General features: G+C 48.3%; 3 protein-coding genes across 4 annotated transcripts in view; 2 read left to right on the top strand and 1 right to left on the bottom strand.

Annotated features, from left to right (window-relative positions):
* Nucleotides 1-1481: 1481 nt before the first annotated feature.
* On the top strand, nt 1482-10112 carry MAD2L2 (mitotic arrest deficient 2 like 2). Its single transcript, XM_050909250.1, has 9 exons — nt 1482-1531; nt 4036-4087; nt 4311-4429; nt 4981-5052; nt 5959-6059; nt 6183-6277; nt 6391-6464; nt 7491-7583; nt 7874-10112. Exons 2-9 carry the CDS (start codon nt 4048-4050, stop codon nt 7913-7915), a joined length of 636 nt encoding a protein of 211 aa, XP_050765207.1. The 5' UTR covers nt 1482-1531; nt 4036-4047; the 3' UTR covers nt 7916-10112.
* LOC127024651 (F-box only protein 6-like) overlaps nt 9085-23180 on the bottom strand; it is a 63001-nt gene continuing 48905 nt past the window's right edge. Inside the window, exons 3-9 of one of the 2 annotated variants that reach the window (XM_050909248.1) lie at nt 21743-21945; nt 14885-15039; nt 12461-12761; nt 11710-11836; nt 10897-10992; nt 10434-10569; nt 9085-9717 (exon numbers count right to left, since the gene is read on the bottom strand). In XM_050909248.1, coding sequence (XP_050765205.1) covers nt 9571-9717; nt 10434-10569; nt 10897-10992; nt 11710-11836; nt 12461-12719 — 765 coding nt within the window. In that variant the 5' untranslated portion in view covers nt 12720-12761; nt 14885-15039; nt 21743-21945 and the 3' untranslated portion in view covers nt 9085-9570. The remainder of the gene's footprint in view (nt 9718-10433; nt 10570-10896; nt 10993-11709; nt 11837-12460; nt 12762-14884; nt 15040-21742; nt 21946-23180) is intronic. The other variant, XM_050909247.1, reaches the window with a different exon arrangement.
* LOC127024652 (F-box only protein 2-like) lies at nt 13147-19094 on the top strand. Its single transcript, XM_050909249.1, has 6 exons — nt 13147-13169; nt 14810-15085; nt 16209-16335; nt 16433-16528; nt 16909-17044; nt 17470-19094. Exons 2-6 carry the CDS (start codon nt 14836-14838, stop codon nt 17602-17604), a joined length of 744 nt encoding a protein of 247 aa, XP_050765206.1. The 5' UTR covers nt 13147-13169; nt 14810-14835; the 3' UTR covers nt 17605-19094.

The following is a 23180-nucleotide window of genomic DNA, read 5'->3' as shown; positions in this document are numbered from 1 at the left end:
GAGGCGACTTTGCTTCCAGGAAAGGGGAGAGCCGTCTCGGGAGGGAGCTTGCGGTAGCCCCTGAAGTAAGCAGGGACTTGCAGTAGGGTGGAGGGGCGCGAGCCCCAAAGCCCACACTGCGCACCCCTGCAAGGTGCACGGCGCTGCACATCGCGCTGAGGGCCAGCCGGGTGGCAGAACCGCGGCGGGAGCGGGAGAGCCTGGAGCCTGCTCCCCGGCACGGGTGACAATAGGGCTCGCTGAAGGCACCGCGCACCGGCGCTGTCCAAGCTCGGTGCTCGGCTCCCGCCACTGAGCGATGCCGCCGCGACCCGAGGCACCGCGCACCGAGGGCGTCCCGGCGGCGGCAGCCTAGAGGCGGCGGTACCGGGGGTCCCCGACACCCCCGGCCTTTGTCTCCTCTGGGGCGCACGGAAAGTAGGAAGGTGCCCCCCCCACTCCTCCCCAATCCCTGCGAAAGCAAAGGGAGATCAGCTCGGTGGAGCATGCACCCCCGGCCCCTCCGCGGCCCGGCCCCGGGCTGGGTGCAAGGTGAACGCGATGCGGGCAGCGCTGCCTACCTGTCCGCAGCTCCTCGGTCTGGGCTGAGCCCGGCAGGCAAGGCAGGGCAGGGCAGGGGCTGTGCATGCAGCGGGAGGGGAGGCAGGTCTGCCGGGGGGGTAGGGGGGTGTTCAAACCCGAGAGGAGGAGGAGGAGGAGGAGGAGGAGACAGGGGGAAAGCAGTGGGGAATGTGGAGAGGAACTGGGGACGCCGGGAATCCCGGGGGACTGGGGTGCATGGTGCGGGGGGAGGTGAGGCTGGGAGGGGCGGAGGGGCTCGGGGTGTGCTGGGCGCGGGGGGTGCAGAGGGTGCTGTAGGGGGGTGCAGGGGGATGCAAGGGGCCCATGATGCGGGGGTGCCCGTTGCGAAGGAGGAGGTGGGGTGCGGGAGCGCAGGGTGCGCGCTGCCGCGGGGCTGGTGGCAGGAGCAAGCAGTCCCTGCCCCGGGCGGGGACCGGGGCAGACAAAGGACGGAGACAAAGGTGGGGCGGCCCGGCCCGGCCCGGCTGGGCTGGGGTGGGGTGGGGTGGGGTGGGGTGGCGGCCGGGCCCCCGCTCACCGGCACGGCGGGGCGGGGCGAGCACGGCGCCCCCGCTCCCCGCAGGGGCTCCCCCGCGTTACGGTAACGGGGTGGGAAACCGGGCCGGGGGACCAGCGTCCCCCCACTCCCTGCACCCAGCACCCAGCCCCGCTGCAACAGAGGGAGCTGCGGCTGCAGCGCGGGGGGTGCCGGCCGGGAGCCCGCGGCGGCGGGGGCGGCGGGCAGCGCCGAGCGGCGGGGACCGGGCCCCCCCTCCACACGCCCGCTCCTCCCGCCGCCGGGGGGCGCTCGGGCCGCCCGCCGTCCTGACGTCACACGCCCGCGCCGCCTCCCGGCCACCCGCGGTGGGCGCCGCGCGTGTGCGGCGGTGACGGTCACCGCGGGTCGGTACGGTGCGGGCGGGCGCGGCGGTGCGGGGCACCGGGGGTCCCCGCGGGCCGGGTGGAGGCGGTAAGGGTCACCGGGGGTCCTCGGCGGCTCCGGGCGGGCGGGGTCGAGGCGGTGACGGTCACTGGGGGTCCCCTGGGTTGGCAGTGGGGGAATGGAGGGCTGTGCCGAGGGGGTCTGCGAGGTCGGGAGCCCTGTTTGGGAAGGGAGCGGTGTTGAACGCCTGGCAGCACGGGCTCAGAAATGCAGGCAGGAATACCGAAGTAAAGGCAGTGCTTGTCTGCTGAGGAGCGGTGGGACCGGGGCGCCCTGGGGTACCCTCCCCTGTCCCGAAGGCTGGGGTCTGTCCTCCCATGTGTCCAGTCGTTAGAGAAACCAGTGTGTGAAACGGCGAAGGCACGTTTGGTGATTCTCCTTTCTGTCCTCTGAAGCCACGAAGCGGGCAGGGCGCAGCGCAAGCTGATGGGGGAGGCCTGTGCTAGTTATTCTGGGCTAGCGCGGGAGCCTGTGTAATAGACATGGGCACTTTGAAGATAACGGATTACAAATTACATAATACCCCCGCCTCCTTTCTTCCCTTTTCTTTGGAAGTTTCTTCGGTACGGGATTGCTCGCTTCCAAAAAGCACCACGAAGGAAGCGCAGGGTTTCTTTTTCCTGATGCCTACTCCTTGCTTCCCCTAGCCATCCCTCAGTGCTCTGTGTTATGCTGGGAAGGTGGGATGACTTTTTCTGGAAACTGACCTCATTACATATAGAACAGCAAATTCGAATGAATAGATGAAAGGCCATTAACTGCAGCATTGCTCCAATCAGTTACTCCAAAACCTGAAGCTGAGGGAGTATTAAATGTGTGATTCTTAGGCCTGACCTTCTGACTGCATTGAAGGGTGGACCTCTTGGGATGCTGTTGCCTCACTGGGACTTCTGTTTAAGAAAGGGTGATGTTTAGGTGAGGATGTGAACCTAAACCTCTAAAAACACAGATTCTTTATACTACTCTGATACAGACCTTTTGGACAAATTTGAGAGTCGCTGTGGCTGGGGTGCTAGAGACATGCTTAAATATCTTAATTTTATTTATTGTAGCAGGTCACTAATATTCCAGGAATTCTTTGTATACAGTGGCAAGATTCTGATTTTAAAAGGGAGAGGAGAGTAGCTCCCTATTCTGTGAAGGTTGAAGTACTTCTTTGTAGGTCTGAAAAACATGGTTTGGTGCAGGTGAAACAGCTTGAAAATCAGTGGCTAAACAACTGATGGAACGCCTGTGGCTTATCAGAGGTCTATGTAAGACACTTGTGTTGTTACTGATGGAGCCACGGTGCTCCTGGAGGCATTTAAAGACATACACAGGTTAGGAACAATGGTGCTGCTATTAGTGATTAGAGTTTGCATGCATGCGAAGCGTATGGATAAAATAATGAAACAAATTAAAATTTGTAGTAGAAAATTATGTACACTGTAGCTTAAAACATGTAAGGCACGGACTGCACTATATAAGGAAAGCTGTTGGAAAGTTGAACCCCAGTGTCTGCTGTTTGATTGTTGGCACATGGTATTCAGTTTGGCACAATAATGTGCTGTCCTTTATAATTGTCACAAATTTCAGGCTCCCCAGGGAAGTGGTCATGGCACCAAGCCTGTCAGAGTTCAAGGAGCATCTGGATGGTGCTTTTAGTCATATGGTTTAGTTTTAGGTAGTCCTGCGAGGAGCAGGGAGTTGGACTCCATACTCCTTATGGGTCCCTTCCAACTCAAGATATTCCACGATTCTGTGTGACAAATTCCATGTAAACTGAATTATGCAGCTGTGCAGGGTTTGGTTTCCTTGGGACTAGAGAGAGAGAGACACTCTGAAGCTGTTGGTAGGGGACAGCAGATGAGTACCTGTGTTGTGTAGCATCAATGGAAGATGCAGATCCTATGTTTCATGGTGGCGTTGTGAGAATAAACCCATAAAACTGAGAAGTTCTTGTGTTACAATAGGATATAGGGGTTAGAAAAGGGGTATGTTCTAGTATGTTACAAGAACACTTGTGTGGCTTTAAAAAAATAGTGCTCCTTGTGCTACTAAAAAGTGATTGTCTAAACTTTCCTGTCTCTTAGGAATCATGAATTCTCCAGTCCTAGCAAAATGCGTCAAAAAGGGAGGGAGACAGTGAAGAACTGTGAACTGGACAGATTTTCACTTTTTTTTTTTTTATTTTAAATAAAACCCAATTTAAAAAAGCAGGAATTAAATTATGAGTAATCTGTCAATCTGAGGTGTGAGCCAGAACACAGCAATGATATTGTCTTCGGTTTTTGCACTACTGGTGATTTCTGACGACGTGTTGTTGGTTATGGTGGGTGCTTAAACCTTTCACAGTGGGCCCTGCGGATTTGTCGTGGCAGTGTTCATTGCTTGTGACTAAGTGCAGAGGACAGGTTGTTGGGTCTGAGCTCAGTGGCACTAGGGAAGTGGATGGCTCCCTGACTGTAGCTGACTATAATTAATTAATATAGCTGACTATATTAATAACATAGGAGCCAGAAGATAAACATTCTTTTTGCGATTACTTCCAGGTTCTGGGAAAGATGACCACTCTCACACGGCAGGACCTTAACTTTGGGCAAGGTAATGTGTTGTGCTAAGCTGCAAACTGATATGCTTGCAAGGCTGCATGTGGGATTGTTGTTGGAGGGTTGCTCTATCCCTAAACTTCCTGCAGCTAAGGGGAAGCAGGTGAGATTTACGCAGGGAAAAATACCTTAAAAAAAAATATTCCTATGAGTATATGCTATTGCTCTGCATGCTTCCCTCTTTCCTTACTTCAGCATCCTTTACTTTTGTTTTTCAGTTGTTGCAGATGTTCTTTCAGAATTTCTGGAAGTGGCTGTTCACCTTATCTTGTATGTCAGAGAAGTTTACCCTATTGGGATCTTTCAGAAGAGGAAAAAATACAATGTACCTGTCCAGGTAGGAGATTTTCTTGGAAGCTCACAGCCATGTGGACAAGCAAAATAGCAGGGATCAGTCAACACTCACCAGAACAAACTAAAATCACTTCCAGAGTTTGTTGTAATGTGCAAATTCATTTTCGAAGAGAACTTAGTTCCTGTCAAAAGGGAAAACAGCCCTGTAGCTGAGGATACAGCAGTACTCATGGGACAAGCAGGTCATGGACAACAGTAGTAGAAGGCTTCCCCAGCTATGTGCAGTAAGGTAACATGAAAGCATGCTTCCTAGGAAGTAAGAGATGGTTGGAATATAATATTCCCAATATGCTATTGTGGGTATATAGTCCCAGTACACTACAACTGTGTGGGTCCAGTGATCTGCCTCAGCTAATTAACTCTTCTGTGAGAGAATTACTGGTTTGAATTGGCAACTCAGTGGTGAAAAATACTATTTGAAGCATGACTGTAGTGCCTTGTAACACACTGGTGCTTCTGTTTAAATCTTCCCATTTTGCATTGTCCTGGTTCACATCAGAACGCAGCTCTGACCATTCACTGTATTTGCTACAGATGTCCTGCCACCCAGAGCTGAATCAGTACATCCAGGACACGCTGCACTGTGTAAAGCCACTGCTTGAGAAGGTAAGATCATATCAGGGACCTGGGCAAAAGTACTGCAAGTGGTTTTGATAGAAAGTAAGAGAAAATAAATACCATCTTCATTGCAAAAATTTATTTACAAATTTACCATATACAATATACTAGCTGATAAAGTTACTAACAAAAATAAAAATAACATCCATCACCTTTCCTTGCAGTTAAGGCCCTGCCTTGCTGCTGATCATTGGCATTTAGTTGCATCTAATACATGCACATGAGGATATACATTTATATGTTTTCAGTTACATCATCCTACATCTTAATGTTCTGCTTTTGAATACATTTAAGTTTAAGCATCTGTATGACAGAATAGCTTGAATGCTTTGCTGTAAGCCACCAAGCAAAGGTAAGTTTGAACTTCAAGTTTTGTAAGAGAAAGATGTGCCCATATGAAACACTTCAGGATGCAGGATGCTGGCAGATTTTGCATTCTCTACCCTTTACAGACAACCTTAATGCACATTTAGAGAACGTAAATAGGTCAGTTTCACATTGCGGAAGTACAAAGCTACTGTATTTGACCAACTGTCTAAGCATATCTATCTTAACTTCCTCATCATTGTCCATTCCTGAGTGATGCAATGAGATGGCTGTACACTTCCTCCTTTGTTCCAAAACAGCATCTAGAGGAATGTACTCCTTAGTGCACTTAATCTCCCTAGGCCTTAGTAATAACCTATCAGTTTAACATCTAGCAGGAAATGGCTTTGCAAAAACATTTTTTCTGATTGGTAAGAATGATCTGACAGTGCTCAAGCTTTGGATAACTGCTAGTGCTGTGAGCCACAACAAATAAGCATACTCCACTTATCAGAACTTTGGGAAGCACACTGGGGCCAGAAGACAGCTTGTTTTAAGGAAGGGATTTTTCTATCTTTGTTCTTGCAGAATGATGTGGAGAAAGTTGTAGTAGTAATCCTGGATAAAGAGCACCACCCTGTGGAGAGATTTGTCTTTGAGATCACCCAGCCACCTCTTCTTTCCATTAGGTAAAGTTTCCATTACTGCTTGCCCACGGCATCCAACACCTGCCTCTGCAGAGGTGTTCTGGAAGCAGCTCCAGGCCCCAGTACTTTGCTGCATGCCAGTAACAACTGCTATCTCCTCAACAGTTCAGAGTCCCTGCTGTCCCACGTGGAGCAGTTACTGCGTGCCTTCATCCTGAAGATCAGTGTGTGCGATGCTGTGCTTGACAACAATCCCCCAGGTAAACATGTCCATACAGCCTAATAGGATGGCATTGCTTGACTTGAGACACTAGGTAGTCTCTGATCTTCTGTTAGTTGTCCCCTGATCTGGAACCTACCGTTCCTCTTGCAGGTTGCACCTTCACAGTTCTGGTTCACACACGGGAGGCTGCCACACGGAACATGGAAAAGATCCAAGTGATAAAGGTGAGTGACACCTTTGGCTACCTGATTGTATGTGAGCAAGCTGCAGAGCAAAGACTGGAAACTACAGAGTTTTGGCATCTCTAAGGTTAAGGTCGCTAGATATTTTGAGCATGTACACTAGCTTCACATGATGCACTTCACAACTTTGCTTTGAATGCGTTAAAATGGCTTACACTGGTGAGGTGACTGAGCACATTCACCACACACCAGCCCCAACTGCAGACAATAGCTGCTTCAATGCCTGATTGTAACAATACTGCATAACGCCTGCTCAGTCACTTAAAACTACTCTGACATATAGAATAGGTACTTGAATTTAATCAACAACAAAAAAAAGCCCACATCCACTATGTGTGGATAGCTGATTCTTTATAAATAGCAAGGAGGACTAAGATTCAAGTAACTACTGGGGTTTGGGTGCACAAACACATTTTCTCTTGCAGGAAAGTGTGGGCAGATCACTTTTTCAAGCAAGATTTTTTTTAAGAATCCTTGCTTAGGTACAGGGAAACTTTTTTTCCCTCAGTCAAGTTATTTTGGGTGTCCTAAGGCACAATAAAGCAAGCTAGTGAACTATAAATTGTTTCAAAATGAAAGTCTGCTCTGTACTGCTTAGTAATGGAAACTGGTAGTATAGTAGGCCACCCTTTAAACTTGCAAGGCAGGACAGAAATCCGTGCCATGAGCATTTTGGAATTGCAGTTAAATGCTGGTGTAATGAATGGAACATACTAGCTCAGGACAGCTAAGAGTATATCTTTTAAAGAAGCGAGATGTCACCTTTAGAATAAGCAAAGTGGGTTAACATTATAGTTTGATGCTGTAACTGAAGATAATTATGTGGAGTCTCAGGGCCAAGTGTGCAAGTGTTAAGTTTTGCTGTTATGAAAGGTTTGAGTTACCCGTTTCTTCCCTCAGCCACTAGATCTCATTCACTTAACGCTGACCTAGTGCTGAGAAAGAGAGCTCACCTTACAGAGACTACAGCCTCTCTGCAAATAAAGCACCTTGTGTTCCTGCCCCTAGGATTTCCCATGGATCCTCGCTGATGAACAAGATGTGCACATGCATGACCCCCGGCTTATTCCACTGAAAACTATGACATCTGATATCTTAAAGGTGAGCAGAGCATTCTGGCCCAAGAGGTGGCTGAAACTGCATGTAGTTCTAAGCTGTGTCTACTCTGATGCCAGCTCTGCAGTTTTCTGTAGGGTAACAATTTTAATACTGCTGAGCAGTAGCTTAGTCTTGCAGATGCCTGTAATCAAAACAGGGCAAGACTCATAAAAAAATAGGAAACCTAGTTATGGGGGAACATACAAACTCTTCCTGTTTAGCCTGTTGCAGACTTTTTTTCCATTCACCTACCTGCACATCAAATGGAACTGATGCTTGCTTCTCTCCTCCAGATGCAGCTATATGTAGAAGAGCGAGCTCACAAAGGCACCTGATTTCAAATCATCTTTGCCTTCAAGCCTCATGTGATATTCCAGTGGAATAAGATATCTCACAAACCATACCTTGATAACCATCTCTTCAGCTGGCCTTCTGGGTGAATGTAGAGCAGCTGCTGCCTCTTTATTTCAAGTGCTCTTACCACTGTATATAGAACTGACTTGGAATGTGGAGCCAGAGCCTGTTCCCATATACGCTCATGTGTGAGAGTGAGTATAGGTTTTGTTACAGTGAATCCCTGGGGGCAGGATATAGGCAACTGCAGTATGCAGTCAGTGCTTTGTACAAATCCAGTTCTCACCTTAATAGGGCATCTCCATTGCACACTGGTAGTGATATACAGTAATCTGTTATATGCTCCACTAGAGCAATGGACTCATACTAAGGGTAAGGCCTTACATAGCGTCTGTCCACTGTGACTGTCCCAAGTAGTCTTCAATAAATATTAAGTTTTACCCCTCTTGAACTAGGCTGAGTTCTGTCCAAACCAGCCTCGCCCCTTAAGTGAGGAACTATTTTTATTTTGTATGGAGCTTCCACCACTTTTCCGTACCTTTTCTGGAACATGTGGAATCTGTCAGTTCCTATGAGAGACTATACAACCTTGGTCTCTTCCCCTTTCCATGGAGAGCTTTCACCCACAAGTGGCATTAGCAAGGTGGAATTTGTCTGTCCAGCAAGCACACTTGCCAAATATCCTACTCCTAACAGAGAACAGACAAGGGAAACACCACTAATCCTACACCTATCAAAGGAGATGGAAGACGGCCTTAGTATTGGCTCTATGCATACAGGGGTAGAAGACGTGGTTCATAGTATTTAAGCTGAGCTTGTTGGTCAGACAATTTGGTAAGACAGCCAGTGTAGTACCTCCCTGCTTCCTCCAAGTAAAAAGTGCAAGAATACTATAGATTGAGGTTGTGCACTGCTTTAACATTTTATATAGGGTTAGACTGTTCAGTACAAACCAAGTACTTGGGTAGTACAAAGGTAGTATGGAAAAACCCCAGCACAATCAAAAGGCACTTATGTTGTAAGGTAGCCACCTTAAGGGATTTCTTACCTCCTCTTTCTCTAGCTGTTTACTCAAGCAACGAAGGGCTGTATTTGGACAGGGAAGGCATGTACCATTTTGATCATACACACTTACAGGAACAGTAAGGAATTGACTACCAGTGACACTGCATTTATGAAAAAGGGTTGACAGTTTCCTTATGCTATGAAAGGTCTGATGTGAAAGATACATGTTTTTATACATAAACTGAAACAGGAAAATACCATACAAAACAAGTCTCTGTAGCAGAGCCCTTGAGGACAGCATTGATAATCTGAAATAAAACATTTTAGCCTTATCTTTTGTAAGTTCCATAAACAAACAAGAAAAGGTTTCTATTTAAGACAGTGTTTGGCTGTAGCACAAGGACATATTAACTAGAAAAAGACAGATGTGATATTTAATTGTCTTAGTCTTCCTCCAAAGGGCTGAGCCTGCAGAAGTTCTGCTGTGAAGAAGGAGAACTAGCTGCTTGTATTTGAGATCAGCTGTGCAAGACAAAGCCAGGACGCTCACCCAGAGAGTCCAGACAAATAAGTGCACCTGAGACCACCTGGTTACAGTCCTGAGGTAAAAGCAAACACTTATATTGTGCCTTCATAACAATGTCAGGGGCCCAATGGTGATGCTGCTGTTTGTCACTCGGATCCCATACCATCCTGCCCAGAACTGGGTGTCTTGGCCTCCATGCTGAAACCAGATATAACGAACTCCAGCTGGGTAATTCTGGAAGGTGTGAGAAATCTAGAGAGAAAGAAGAAAATTCCTCTTAATTTGCCTAAATAAACCAGCACTGACTTAGAAGCTTGGACAACTACAGTATGCGAGTCTTGGTCTCAGGAAAAGCTCATTCTAAAATATCTTTCATTGAAAGTGCATCATAGCCCTTTTTGAGGGACAGGAAAACCCTCTCATTCAGCCATCTGCCCTGAAATCCTCTCCAAGTCAAACGTAACATTAAGCTTGATTCTTAGGTACATTTGTCATGTAAGCAACAACATAATGGGGAATCTGCAGCCAATCACACCAGTTAAAAACGTTTAGCAGTTTAAGAAAAGTAATGTCTGCAATAATTTAAATGACATCCATGCAGTAGTTTTAAAACAAAGCTTTTTGATCCAATAAAACCAAGAACTGTGCTCTTGTAAATTAGTTATTTAGACAAAAACTTAGGTGAAAAACAGAAACACAATTAAAGAGACTGAGCTAAAATAACACAGAAGCCCAGGGGATACTCTAGAAAACCCTGGGCACCTACAAACCGAACCTAGCGCTTTCATGGCACTACTGCTTCTTCAGCATTGTCAACAGCAAGGACTGACTTACCTTTTGAATTGAGTAGAGGAGGCTGAAGAGCAGAGAAAGAAGGTCCACTTGGGACTTTTGGCCAAGTAAGACTTGCAAGATTCAGGTGTCAACAATACTGATGTAAAGCTACTGCCAACAGGGCTGCTGCTTACCTCTCTCCACACTGCATCACTCCACTGCTCTATAACCACTGGCTCAGGGTGGAACTCCTCGAGGACAATGTAGTCTTCAGAAAGCAGCCTCACTGTAAGTTCATAGCGACACCCACAGTCAAATCTGGCAGCATACCTAGAGAGGCAGGGAGTAGTCAAGGACAGGGTTGTATATACAGCATTCAGTTTTCTTTAGTGTTCAAAAACAGTCTCCAAGGGGATCCTCATCTGCAGAGGAAAAGGAATGTCATCCCCATAGCTAGGAAGAAGTTCTGAAACTTCCAGCTATCCTGCTCTTCACAGGATTGCCACCTCTTTACAGCCCATTGAATAAACTTAGATTTAGCTTATGCTTTACACTCACAAAGGATAAAGAACTAATTTTATAGCATGAAAAGCTTCAGAGGCCTAGCTTATCTCTAGGCCAATACCAGAAATTCTAGTTTTCAGTGCATATGCTTACCAGTCCTTGACTACAATTTCAGGCCGTTTCTCATCCATCAACTGATTCCAGTATCCTTCTTTCTGCAGGGTAATGAGTTGAGACTTGAAGCATGGCCTGCAACAGCAATAGAAATATTCACAACACACATCTCCTCCCTCTCAATGTCCACACTTCCCCTGACAGCTTTACTCTCACCAAAAGCCCACCCAGACCTTGAAGGCCCACAAGGCTGACATGGCTAAGGCATGTCTTTTTCCATAGCCACAGCTAGCCAAGGAAGTGAACTCATTAGCTTCACCCCCAGATAAAAGGACTAGTTACCTACAAGCTGGATTAAGAGGAGTCCCTGTGGTTGTATAGCATATATTGGTAACAGGAAACTACTGCTTAATGGATGTAAAAGCAGCTAATCCTCCCCTGTTGACAGCTTTTATTGCAAGCTGTTAGCATGACAAACACATCTACCATTCTTAGAGGTTACAGAGCTTTGACCTTGTTAGGTAAGTGCATCCGATTAGCATGCCAAACCTTAACCTTTGCCCACCACCTTTGGGAGAAGAGAAGTGAAGATCCCATGTGGATTATCATGACTATTAAAAAGTTACAGGAAATTCCTAGTAGGGACAGAGAAATTTAGCACGTGCTGCGATTAATTCTCTCAGCAGTACACTAGTACTAAACTAGGATAAAAGGTTAATTAAGGTCCTTCCTTTTCCCACACATGCGCTAAGGTTCAGTGACCTGCCTCAAGCCACCTAACCATAGTGCCTCTGCAGACAGACAGGAGGAAGCCGGTTTCTCAGCTCCAGATTACTGGAATCCAGTTCTTACCCATATGAAGTGACAAAGTACTTGTGTACTTCGGGGTCTGGAATGTCTTTTCCATGAGGTCCAGGCAGATTCTCAATCTTCCATTTATCTCCGTCATTATTATCAAGTTTCCAGTGCTGAAAGTTCTCTAAAAACATAGATATCAAAGACGAGTGTTAGGACCTCACTTCAGTTTCCAGCAGTATCTCTGCTTTTGTTAAAGAATCAGCTACAGAATAATACCAGGAACCTACTTTGATGAGTTTTTCAGATACAGTGTATTTTTCCTACAGCTGAAAGTGACTCCTGTGTTTATGTTGCCAGTACTGTTAACATGGCTGTCAGGAGCTAGGACAATAGGTAGCAACTTTCTGACCACATCAGAAACTCATAATCAGTAATAAAGTAGAATTACTGTAGTCACGTTAGTCAAGTCTTTGACAACAAATGTTGCTGCCCAAATGTTTAATCCCAATACCTGATAGTTTCATTACCATATTGTACTTGCTGTGCAAATTAACTGTCACCGTCTGCAGTGCTGGGGCCTAAGTGACTCCAGAGATTTTTCTGGTCGCAATCACAGATATGTATTTACCAATACTTTATCTATCCACAGCAGTTTTAGTGCATACGTTTACTTGCAGATCTGACCCAGCAGAGATCCATCAGTAGCTGGACAGTCCCACACCACCAGCAGTACTTGAGTAATGCAGGACACTGACTCATTCTGTTAGGAAACTCTTAGCCCTCTGCTATGAATAATTAAACAAACCTTCAGCACAGGGGTTTTTGATTAAGTTTCTCTTCAAGTTGCAGAGCATATAGAAGATCTTCCAGTCAGAGATGCTTCTGTCCAAATTCTGAATATAAAACCCCTCGCGCTGGCACTTGCGTTTCCATAGGGTGGTCAGATCCACCACGTACCGCCACTGCGTGCAGACCAGTCTGCAGGTGCAGATCAGGTCCTGGGCTGGGAGCAGCGAAAGCAGCTCCACCAGGACGTCTTCGGGGAGGTCGCAAATGGATGTCATCACAGACCGATGGAAAAATCCCCGGGCGCCGACAGCACCGAGCTTCGGGAAACAAGCAGAGGATTTTACCAGTTACTAACAGAACTACACGACAAACCGCCCGCCCCAGGCTGCCGGGCCGCCCCCGGGCGCCCGAGCGGCACGGAGCCGTGCCACCGGGCCATGGCCCCGACGAGCAGCAGGGCAGCGCGCCGCCCCGCCGGCGCCCCCCGCCCGGCCCCGGCCCCACCTGGGCTCCGCCCGTCTGCGCCCTCCGGACACGGATGTGAGGCGGCGCCGGTGCTTCCGCAGCGGGCGGAGCGCGGGGCGGGCAGCCGGCGGAGGAGGCGGCGCCGAGCGGGGCCGCGGCCTCCCCGCCCCGCGGACACTGCCCTTTATCAGGGGAGCCCGGCCCGGCCGCCCCGGCCCGCCCGCCACAGACCCGCGGCCGCCCGCCGAGCAGCGCCTAAGGTAAGAGCGCTCGGCACCTCCGCCTGGCCTCCCCCGGGCCAGCCTTGCCGGGAGGGGTGCGGGGACACCCCGAGCCGCCTGCCGCTGGGCACGGCGCTGTGACCCTACGGGTTTCTCCCAGGCTGTCTCTGCGGGGCTGCACGGGAGGGAAGGGACGGAGGAAAGAGGGTTAGGGCGCGGGGCAGATAGGGAACCGGAGTGCGCCCCAAGGGATGGAAGCTACCCGGGGAGGTCTGCCGATGGGAGTTGCTGCTGATGGTAGAGCAGTCTTAGGTACCGTGAGTCAGAGTGGAAAAGGGAAGTCAGCCAGGGACCTTCACCCCTTCCCTGAGTGCGTGGGAAATCCTTGCTAAGCAAGGAGAGCAGTAATGCTCCATCACCAGGCAGAGAGCAGGCGAGGCCTGTGAAACTCCTGCAGGAGATGAAACCAGCATCGTCTCTCTCTTTTTTTAAAAAAATCAGATTTTACCCTTCAGGACTGTGGTTGAGGGTTGGGAGCGGGGAAGGGAAATCCCCAATGCTACCCCATAAAAGCCAGGGAATTTTAAATGACAGTTTCCTCCTGCTGTCTGCAGTGCAGATGGAGGACACGTGATAGCTCGGCATCTGGAACATCTAGATTTAGGATGCTGTGATAGTAGTGACTCCCTATTTCTTCTCTCCCTTGCCAGATTTGGCACTGCTATATTTCATCAAGTAGCACGTCAGGATATTTCACCTGCTTTGTTCCTAGTGCTCTCCTAGGCTTAATGACTCACTCCTGAGGAGTTTGGCTGCATCTATGCAGGTCACTGCAGTCTCAGCATCTTCCCAGCACCAGGACTCAGCTGAGACAAAAGCAGCGTCACAGTGCATCCCACACTGATGACACGGGCTCTGAATCTGCACACTCATCTCCTTATTCCTGCAGCACCTGACCCTAGAACCCAGGACAGCAGAGAGCTGTTAGGAGTCAGAGGGCAGAATTAGCACATGATTTTAAAGCACACAGTTCTGACCTAATTGCTCAGGTTATAAGGCAATAGAAAAAGGAATATTAGAGAGTATCAACTGAGTTAATTTCAGTTATGCTCAGACCTATGCTTTATACAGGCTCATGACTAAGGAGATGAGGTGCCAGCCCCTTGAGGGAAAGCATTTCAGATATAGAATGAACCACTGCAGATGTGGTTGGCAAGATGCTCACCACTGACGTTTAGGTACTGCTCTGCAGCATTTGTTACCAGCGATGGTAAAGGCAGAACAAACACCCAGATGCCTCCCTCTGCAGAGGAAGTCATTACTAAGAAGCTGATTTTTGCAGCAGCAGAGATTTCTGGAAGGACTGATTCCAGTCTGGGAAACTGACAAACTGTCCACAATTGGAGATGTCAACTACTTGCATTTTGTGGATGGATTTAACTAAGGGTTTCACTTAGAACAAAATATTAATCTGCTCATGTGCTTTAGGGTATTAACTTAATAGGGGTCAGGAGGCCTTAAGGTTAGGAAGCAATCTGTGCTCCCAAAATCATGCTTTTAGATAACATGCCTATTTTGCCTTTCTTCTAATGCATCAGTGTTTGACATTGCTGAGGGTGGGGGACACCCCATGTCTGAAGGGCCACTGTGTCATCACTCCTTTCCCTCTTCTTTCTCAGAAAGCTCCATCCAGCCTAGCCCAAGGATGGAGTCCCTCCCTGAAGCAGTCCTGATCAGAATCCTGGCTTCCATACCTGCGGTGGATTTGGTGCTGGCGTGCCGGCTGGTCTGCTGCCAGTGGAAGAACCTGGTCGATGGAGCTGCGCTTTGGATCCTGAAGTGTCAGCAGGAAGGCCTCACTGGAGCAGAGTCACAGGAGAATGCAGAGAACTGGCAAAACTTCTACTTCCTGAGTAAGAAAAGGAAGAATCTCATCAAGAACCCATGTGGTGAAGGTGAGAGACAAGCATAACAAGCCCCAAGATTTCAGGGAGATGACCAGTCACTGGGAACCGGGCATCTCCAGTCTTTGAAAAAAGATCTTAGTTGCTATCAGGTTGCAGCATTTTCTTCTTGCCCAAGAGTCAAATCACTTAATGCATGCAGTCAAATCATTATCAAAGGCCTTCATGCCCATTAAATCAGCCTTTGCAAAGGGCTCTACTTGACATCAACTTTATATAAGCTCCTGCAGGGATCTGAATCACACTTGAGAGACAAAAATGTCCTTTGCAGAACCCCTGTCCAATGCAGGCATGGTAGTGGCATCTGCGTTTCTAGATTGCTTCTTGCCAAACCACAACAGGAAAGATCAAGCCTTTCTCAGGAGCTAGTCTGCCCTTAGCTCACCAGGCACTTCAGGCTTCCTTCCTTGAAGCAGCTCAGGAAATCTTGTTTGTACCCTCCTTACTACAGCCCATGTTAGAGCTGTGCACATACCCCACTTGCCATTATTCTGATAATCTATGAACTTTGCTTGCCAGATCTACAAGATGCTTGGCAATAAGCAGCAGTAACCAAGCCTCACAATCCAAGCAGCAACAAATACATTTCACACGTCACAGACCAAAGCAGTATCAACACAGCTTCTCCATTTTGTTTACAGGTTATTTTTCTGCAAGCTTTTCCAGCATCCAGGTTCCCTCTGGCTAAGACCAGAAAAGCCTCATGTTTAAGGCCATACTGCTTCTAGAAATACCACTTAGCAATTTAGAACATTTAGAAATAAAGCAACCAGCATCTCTCCCCAGGCTATTCCTATGTTACGACACTGAAAGTGCTGACACACAGTTCAGAATACCTAAAGAATTTCACTGGAGTACTTTCTTAAATAAACCCACAAGTACATAGCCATTTTGGTGGGGAATGTTAAAGTTTGTTAATATTAAGTTCAGCCAGACTAAAGGTTTTTGCCTGACCTCTCCTTAACAAACATGTCTGTAGTCTACATACAAAATTAGTGCTGCATCTAACAGCATACCTTTCACAAGCCAGAGAAAGGTTCCAGAGGGAGATGGGCAGGTTCCCCAGGCCCACAGAAACTAAGACTCATCTGAGTCTCTTTTCTGCCATTTGCAGAAGACTTGCAGCACTGGGGAGAGGTAGAGAATGGAGGTGATGGCTGGAAAATTGAAGAGCTCCCTGGGGACTTTGGAAAAGAATTCCCTAGTGAAGAAGTCCATAAATACTTTGTTACATCTTATGAGTAAGGCTGCTTTCTTCTCTTATTCAGGGAAGGGGACATTTTTGGTTCCCCCAGTCCCAGGAGAGACTGTGATACCAATTAACATCTTGTGTTTCAGGTGGTGTCGAAAGGCTCAGGTCATTGACCTTAGGGCTGAGGGCTACTGGGAGGAGCTGATGGATACAACCCAGCCTAAAGTTGTGGTAAAAGACTGGTAAGTAGCAAGGATGCCTCAGAAGGCAGGCAGAGAGTCAAGAAAGAGAAGGAAGGGCATATACCTGCACTGGGCCTTAAAACCTCAGCTGCCAGGATCCCCTAGATGTGGGACAGGGCTGGGTCTTGGCTTACAGCACCACAGGCAGCTCCCACAAGCTTCAAACTGTTGGTGCATATAGCCTCTAAAGACCAGGTTCCTGTTGTGAATGAGGGCAGGTGGTAGGTTGGGGTAAGAACCATTACAGATTTCCACCTCAAACCAAGGCCCCAGTAACTCGATGAGATTGGTAGAGCCTGCATTCAGCAAGATGTAGTTGCATGCTCTGGCTCTTTGCAGAGTTTGCACAGGTGAGGCTAGCAGCTTGGATCTCCTTGCAGGTATGCAGGACGCAGTGATGCCGGCTGCCTCTATGAGCTCTGTGTGAAGCTGCTCTCAGAGAATGAGGATGTTCTGGCTGAGTACAAAAGTGAGACTATTGCCATCCCACAGGACAGTGACGCCAACTGGACTGAGGTGAGTTACAGCTGCGGGCTCAGCCAGTAACACCCAACCTGCATGAATCGGGAATATTTTCAAGCAGAGAGAAGCAGGAGAGTTCTCCTGCAGGAGAAGGCTCTCGTGTTCTGTGGAGCCATGACCCTGTGATTGAACAAAGGAGTTATACTGGGAGGCTACCTTACATAAAACTTGGTAACTTGCTGAGCCACCACTGCAGGTGTAGGGTGAAGGAGATGCCCAACTGGGAGAGGTTCAATGGCCTCTGAACAACAATGGGATCAAAGCTCCTCCTAGTAACTCCCACTGTAAATGTCCTCATTGTAACCCAACCTGGTAGGTATGACTCGGGTAGGTGGGGTTGAAGGCTCTGTGCACTAAAGAAGGGTAGGTTCATGGTGGTTTGATGCTTATCAACAATCATTTTCTCTCTCATCCCAAAGATCTCCCACACCTTTTCCAACTATGGGCCTGGGGTCCGCTTTGTCCGCTTTGAACACGGTGGCCAGGACACACTATTCTGGAAGGGATGGTATGGCGTACGTGTTACCAACAGTAGCGTGACAGTGGAGCCATAGCCATGCTGAACTGGGGCCTGCATGCTGGAGCTGACTTCCCTCAGGGCATCCCATGGCCTTCAGATGGTTTCTGCATGGTGCTTCTTCCAGGCTGTAGAGCATACAACCTTTCTGCATATGAATGTGCGTGCAAGATGCCAGGGGCCACCGTCCATGTTTTCTCAAGAGGACTATGCAAAGAACGTGAATAGATTTGTGAGTGGACCACATGAGACTCAGCCTCGCCACTTGCACTGATGTTCTTTGTCAGACATGAGATCACCTAAAAATCCTGCAGACCTTACTTCTCTCCTAAGCCACTAACCCCTAGCACCCAGCCCGAGCTAGACACCCCTCCTGCCTGCTTCCCAGACTTGGGCACCCCTTAACTTTAAGGGGTACTTTGGGCATATTTTCTGGAAGTTAAAAGAGTGGAAAAAAAAGGAAGAAAGAAAAGCATAGACCTTGTGTCTGAGAACATACCAGGGAAACCCAGAGCCCTGTCACATCTCTGTCACCAACTGCTTCCATGACCTGCAGTGAGAACCTTAGCTTCTCCAATTTATAAACAATAGATGTCATTGCTTGCCACACAGGAGCTCTAGCTTGGCTGCCAAGTGCTATTAGTTTAATTTTTAGTGATAATGCAAACCAGTAGGGATTGGATCCTTTTCTCTTACACTGTTCCCAGCATCCATTTATTAAGGAAAGTGTTGGGAACTGAAACCTCTCTGGAGTCCAACCCTGGGGCTTCATTTGGCTCCCTCAGACAGATGGCAACTGAGAGTAATTGCTGGGAGACAGACAAAAAGGACTTGGGGAAACGGGTTAGAAGCAAATTGGGGAGGGGGTCCAGGAACAAATTAACAACTCAGCTGCTCTTTCCTGGCCTCTGCATGCTTCATGCAAGAAGCACCCTAGTCATCCAGTATGACTCTTTGCAGGCAGGAGATATTCTTCACACAGAAAGCTGTTGTTAGCCCCACTTGATCTCAGTTCTTCCTGCCTACTGACAGTGTCTGCAAAAAGTACACGTCTGCCTCCACTCCATATGTTCACTGACAAGACAGTACTTCATACATACTCCCACTAGTGCCTCTTGATACCACTCAGGGCTGTGAGCCACCATCCTGAACAAAGACACCTAATCTTCCGTGAGCCAAGCCTGTCCCTGCTAGTTAGTCCTCTCAGAAGAGCATCCCCTTAATAGAGCTGGTGTTACCTAGAGAGATAGGCACTTACATTTGTGTGTCCATCTGTCTGTCTTCCCTTCCTGGGCTGCCAGCGCATACATACTTGAATGCCACTTTGCATCAAAGTGCACCATTACAAGTGCAGTGTACTACTATTACCTGTAGCCAAAGGAGAGAGCTTCCGAGCTGATCACTTTGTGCACGTTCTGCTTCATCAGGCTTTCTGCACTGCTGCACCTGGATGCCTAGGGCGCACTGGCCTTCCAAACCACAGCCATGCCAAGCGAAAGTCCAGGCAAACATAATAAAATGACACAATTGTGTGTGGATCTTCCCTTGTGTGCTGAGTATTTATGTCCTGTGCTTAAGCATGCTTTTTCTGTTCAGTTATGTGGAGTGATGTCGACCAGTCCTATCCAAAAACCAGGAGTCATTCTATCTTGTATAATACCATGAGTCTCCCAAAAAGAGGTACATGCTGTGTTCCCTGACCCAGCAGCCTGAACCTGTCAGAAGCACTTGATGGGCAACAGGTTTGCAGAGCAGCAGCAGACAGAGATGCACTTAAAACATCGTCGGAATTCATGCAAGGCGCAGAGGAGGTCCAGGAAGGCTCCTATACAGCCCAGCCCTGACAGATACCCTCCAGGTCATCTGTAACTGTAGCTCTACTGTGAGCTCAACCTTGGTTCTGACCCAGGAGAGACCAGAACCAGTTCAGAATTTAACTCTTTCCCCTCCATTACCCCTGCACACACTGTCACACAATGCCACTTTATTCACCACAGCCTTTAATGCAGCTGCAAAGTTGCTAGTTAATATTCAGCTCGCTGCCAACTCTCTGCCCCACAGAAAAAATGAGGCCTCTGTCTGTCCCCAAGGAATCAGTACAGCAAGGGGATCAATCTTCCACATCTTGATGCAATTGTTAAACTGAACCTTTCCTAAGCCACCATCTCACAGTCAGGATAAACCCAAGGATTAAGCCTTCAGATACTGTGTCCCTTGTAAATACAGCGTAGGGCCATGGTCCCCACTTCAGGCTTATCTAGGCTGAACTACTAAATGCACACAGCCTCCCCAGCAGCTCTGTTACAATGAATGCAGCTGCCTGGGGGCTTTCCCACTCCACACTTCCCCCTCATACCAGCAGGGTGGATGTTCACACTGGCTTTCAGGGGCATCCTGCAAAACCATCCTGACCTTCCCACTCAACTCTAAGAGGTGCTTTCCAAGACACTCAATGCCTTACAGCTTCACTGCAGAGAATAGCTTCCTCTGCTCCACAGAGCTTCTTGCAAAAGCTGCTGCTGACCTCAGGGGAGTGATTACTCCTTGCATTCAGCCACATCAGTGCTAGAGTCCCAAAGCAAGTGAGTGCCTGGGTACTTGGAAAAAAAAAGTCTTGCTTGCATTATAAATATTTTGTTCCAAATGCCTTTTGAACACCGAAATCTACACCATACACATACATCCAATTCCAAGACGATGTCAACTCATCTGTCAGAGACGAACAGAACGCAGGAGGTTAATGGGTTCTCACATGTTACAGACTTCATGGAAATTGAGACAATGCAATTTCATAGGATTACAGAAAGTCAGTGCAACTGTGACAAAAGGGTTTAGATGTATTAAAGCTCCCAGCCACTGAAGGGCTGTCACACACAGCTTCAATGCGAGTTCCTTCTGCTTTCTGTTGTGCCAACACCAGCAAGCAGCTGTGTGATACTACACAGTAGTTTTTGAGAACATTGATGACAAATGCAGACGTGTGCTGTACAGACAGAAAGAGGTCTGTCCCCACGTAATTTATAATAGATATTCTCATCACCCAGACTCAGAGTATTTAGAAATCTGAGCATTAAAACACAAAAATTGAGTGTTGCTGGAGCATTCATGCTGAAGGAAAAAAACAAAACCAAAACCACACAAAAGGGTGTCCTCCCAGTCCTGAACACAGCAACAAGAGCTGTCAAAAGAGCTCCTATTTCCTTTGCACAAACACACAGTGCACCACAGCCATCTCTGGGGCAGACTACCGCTGAGCTTAGTAGCAAGCTACACCATACAAAGAATAGAAATGTCCTCCGAAACACCCCACATTGGAACAAAACAGCTGGATGATGAGAACTGGAGAGAGTGTTCAAGTGAACTACTCACTCTTGGCCAAGACACCAGCATGAACACACCTCTTACCCTGGCTGCTTTAATACTCTGAGGCACTAAGAGAAGCCCTAGATACAGCACTGCACACAGCCCTTTCCCGCTCTCAGCAGCTAGCATCTGATGTCCTGGGTAGCCAATTGCATCTTGGTGGCTGCAGTTGTACGAGATCCCACTGTAATTTTATTTTCTACAAAGCCCACCACAGCTAGTCCTGGCTACAAATACCATGATACTTAAAAGGGTTGGGTTTTGGGTTTTTTTTCCATAATAGCTTCTACAGCAAGTCTCTTGCAGAGGAACAGAACAGAGCAAGATGGGGCCTTGGCAAGGAAGCACTAGCATACATCTCTTGTCAAGTCTAATTGAATTTTTCTATATGAAGCATCTATTATTACCCACCTGGGGGGTTTGTGGACAGATGGAGGAGTTTGCTCCCCCCCGGCATTCAAGACTGGGGATGGGGGGGGGGGAATCTATCTGACAATTCCCTGTTGCTTGCAGCCCAGCTGTTCTAGCTAGTTGTAAAAGGGAGGTTAGTTTGGGAGATTGATTCCCCCTAAATCAAACAGCTTGTAGAGGCTGGGAATGGCACTTCCTGAAAGGCAGGATAGCAGAGCATCAGCCACACCGGCAGCAGAGGCTTCCAGCCTAAAGCTGCAGCCAAGTGAGTATGGTCACAAATGGGATGGGAAGCCAGTGACTTACTCTTGCATTTGGGCCCACAAGCCTGTCAGGAGTAGAAAACCTCCGAAGAACTGAAAAACACTGGGCTACTGAAGAAATATCCTCCAGACACATACCTCCCTTTGCAGTTCAGACACAGCCGTTCCCACGCCTCCTTCATTGCTGTCTCACACCATACAGGTATCTCAGGGAAAAACAAAGTCCACGGGTGAGCAGTGTTGGCACTGAGCTAACGTGATTCCTGCTTCTCTTCCCATCCAGCTAGTTCCTCCTGATGTCCTTGGGGCAGTGACTGCCCTGTCCTTCTCAGTCTCCTTACCTATTAGGAAAAAAAGGGCCTAAAGATGCTTTCCTACTGGGGAGGCACTTTAGAGTTACAGAGAGAACAGCTATAGTGAGTTCAACTGGGAAGCCTCATGGAAGCTGGAAAGCATAACTACTGCCTGAGACAGCTGAGCTCCTTACACAGTGGCCTGCACATAAAGCAAAAGTACCCACACAAACCAGAACAGGATAGACATGGTCAAGATTGGCCTGTGAAGAAGAGACATCACAGGAACAGAAAAGCCAGATACAGCCAGGCAAGCACACAAGCACGCTTCTGGGCTGAGTGTCAGCCTCTCATTTTTTGAGGAAGAGAGTTTTGTCTCATGCAAAGAAAGATTGCAGCAGAGCTGCCCGACTGTCTTTACTTTCTCCTCCCAGCAGCTCTAGGCTCCAGCTAGCTGGCAGCATCCAGCTGTACAGTGCTCTGAAGGCAACCCTGTTTGCGGTCCATGCAGGGGCCACGTCAAAAGCCTCCTGTGACTATCGGCCCCGGTGTCTCCCCAAGAAAGGGTGCACCGGCCCCCTGCGCTGCCGGGACCCCCAGCGCTCTCGGGAGCCGCGGCCGCCGCAGAGCCGCAGTGACAGCAGAGGGCACTCGGGCTGCAGGCAGCGAGCCCGGAGAGCCACGCCGGCCTCGGGTGTTGCCGGCTCCTGATTTGGGAGCCCATGCCGAGAGATACACAGAATAGTTGCAAGTGTACCACTCCAAGCGTTGCATTTGTGGGCCCGTTTCTGATCATTGTACCTTGCTGCTTCTGGCTGCAGCTTAGGCTCAAGTTAGTGTTTTCTCCTCCTCTTGTCCTGTTTAAATGCCTGCTGTCATGGTTTGCAGAGCAGCTTTTGCTATAGAGACCCTAACGCTTATCCCTGCCATCTGGGACACCCCATGCATTTTGGAAGTACAGTTGCCTCTTGGGCAACAGACACTCACAGCACACTTGCCTTGGATGCAGGCAGTCTTTTAAACTGTTACGCACTAATCAGAGAGCAGCAAAAGCTTTCTTGAACACAGATCAAGGCCTGCCTTTCAAATTTGATTGGAAGCAGCACAACTCACCCAACACTATCCTAGAGCATTGATTTATTAAGAGTATCACTCAAATCAGTAATATTCCTTTCCTTGCAGAGTATCTTCTTACCTTAATCCAACCCATGAGAATCAGAAGAATCACACCCAGAGCAGTAGGGCTGTCTGCACCCCCATCTACACTGTGACCAGGCACACAC

This window comes from Gymnogyps californianus, chromosome 21 (genome assembly GCF_018139145.2).
Source record: "Gymnogyps californianus isolate 813 chromosome 21, ASM1813914v2, whole genome shotgun sequence".
Taxonomy (NCBI): domain Eukaryota; kingdom Metazoa; phylum Chordata; class Aves; order Accipitriformes; family Cathartidae; genus Gymnogyps; species Gymnogyps californianus.
Note: the sequence above shows the minus strand (reverse complement) of the source record. Positions and strands in the feature narration are given on the sequence as shown.

Coding starts and splice junctions, on each gene's coding strand:
- LOC127024652 (XM_050909249.1), top strand. CDS start 14,836: ATGGAGTCCCTCCCTGAAGCAGTCCTGATCAGAATCCTGGCTTCCATA. Junction 15,086..16,208: donor CAAGAACCCATGTGGTGAAG/GTGAGAGACAAG, acceptor TGCCATTTGCAG/AAGACTTGCAGCACTGGGGA. Junction 17,045..17,469: donor GTGACGCCAACTGGACTGAG/GTGAGTTACAGC, acceptor CTCATCCCAAAG/ATCTCCCACACCTTTTCCAA.
- MAD2L2 (XM_050909250.1), top strand. CDS start 4,048: ATGACCACTCTCACACGGCAGGACCTTAACTTTGGGCAAG. Junction 4,430..4,980: donor AATACAATGTACCTGTCCAG/GTAGGAGATTTT, acceptor TATTTGCTACAG/ATGTCCTGCCACCCAGAGCT. Junction 6,060..6,182: donor CCACCTCTTCTTTCCATTAG/GTAAAGTTTCCA, acceptor TCTCCTCAACAG/TTCAGAGTCCCTGCTGTCCC.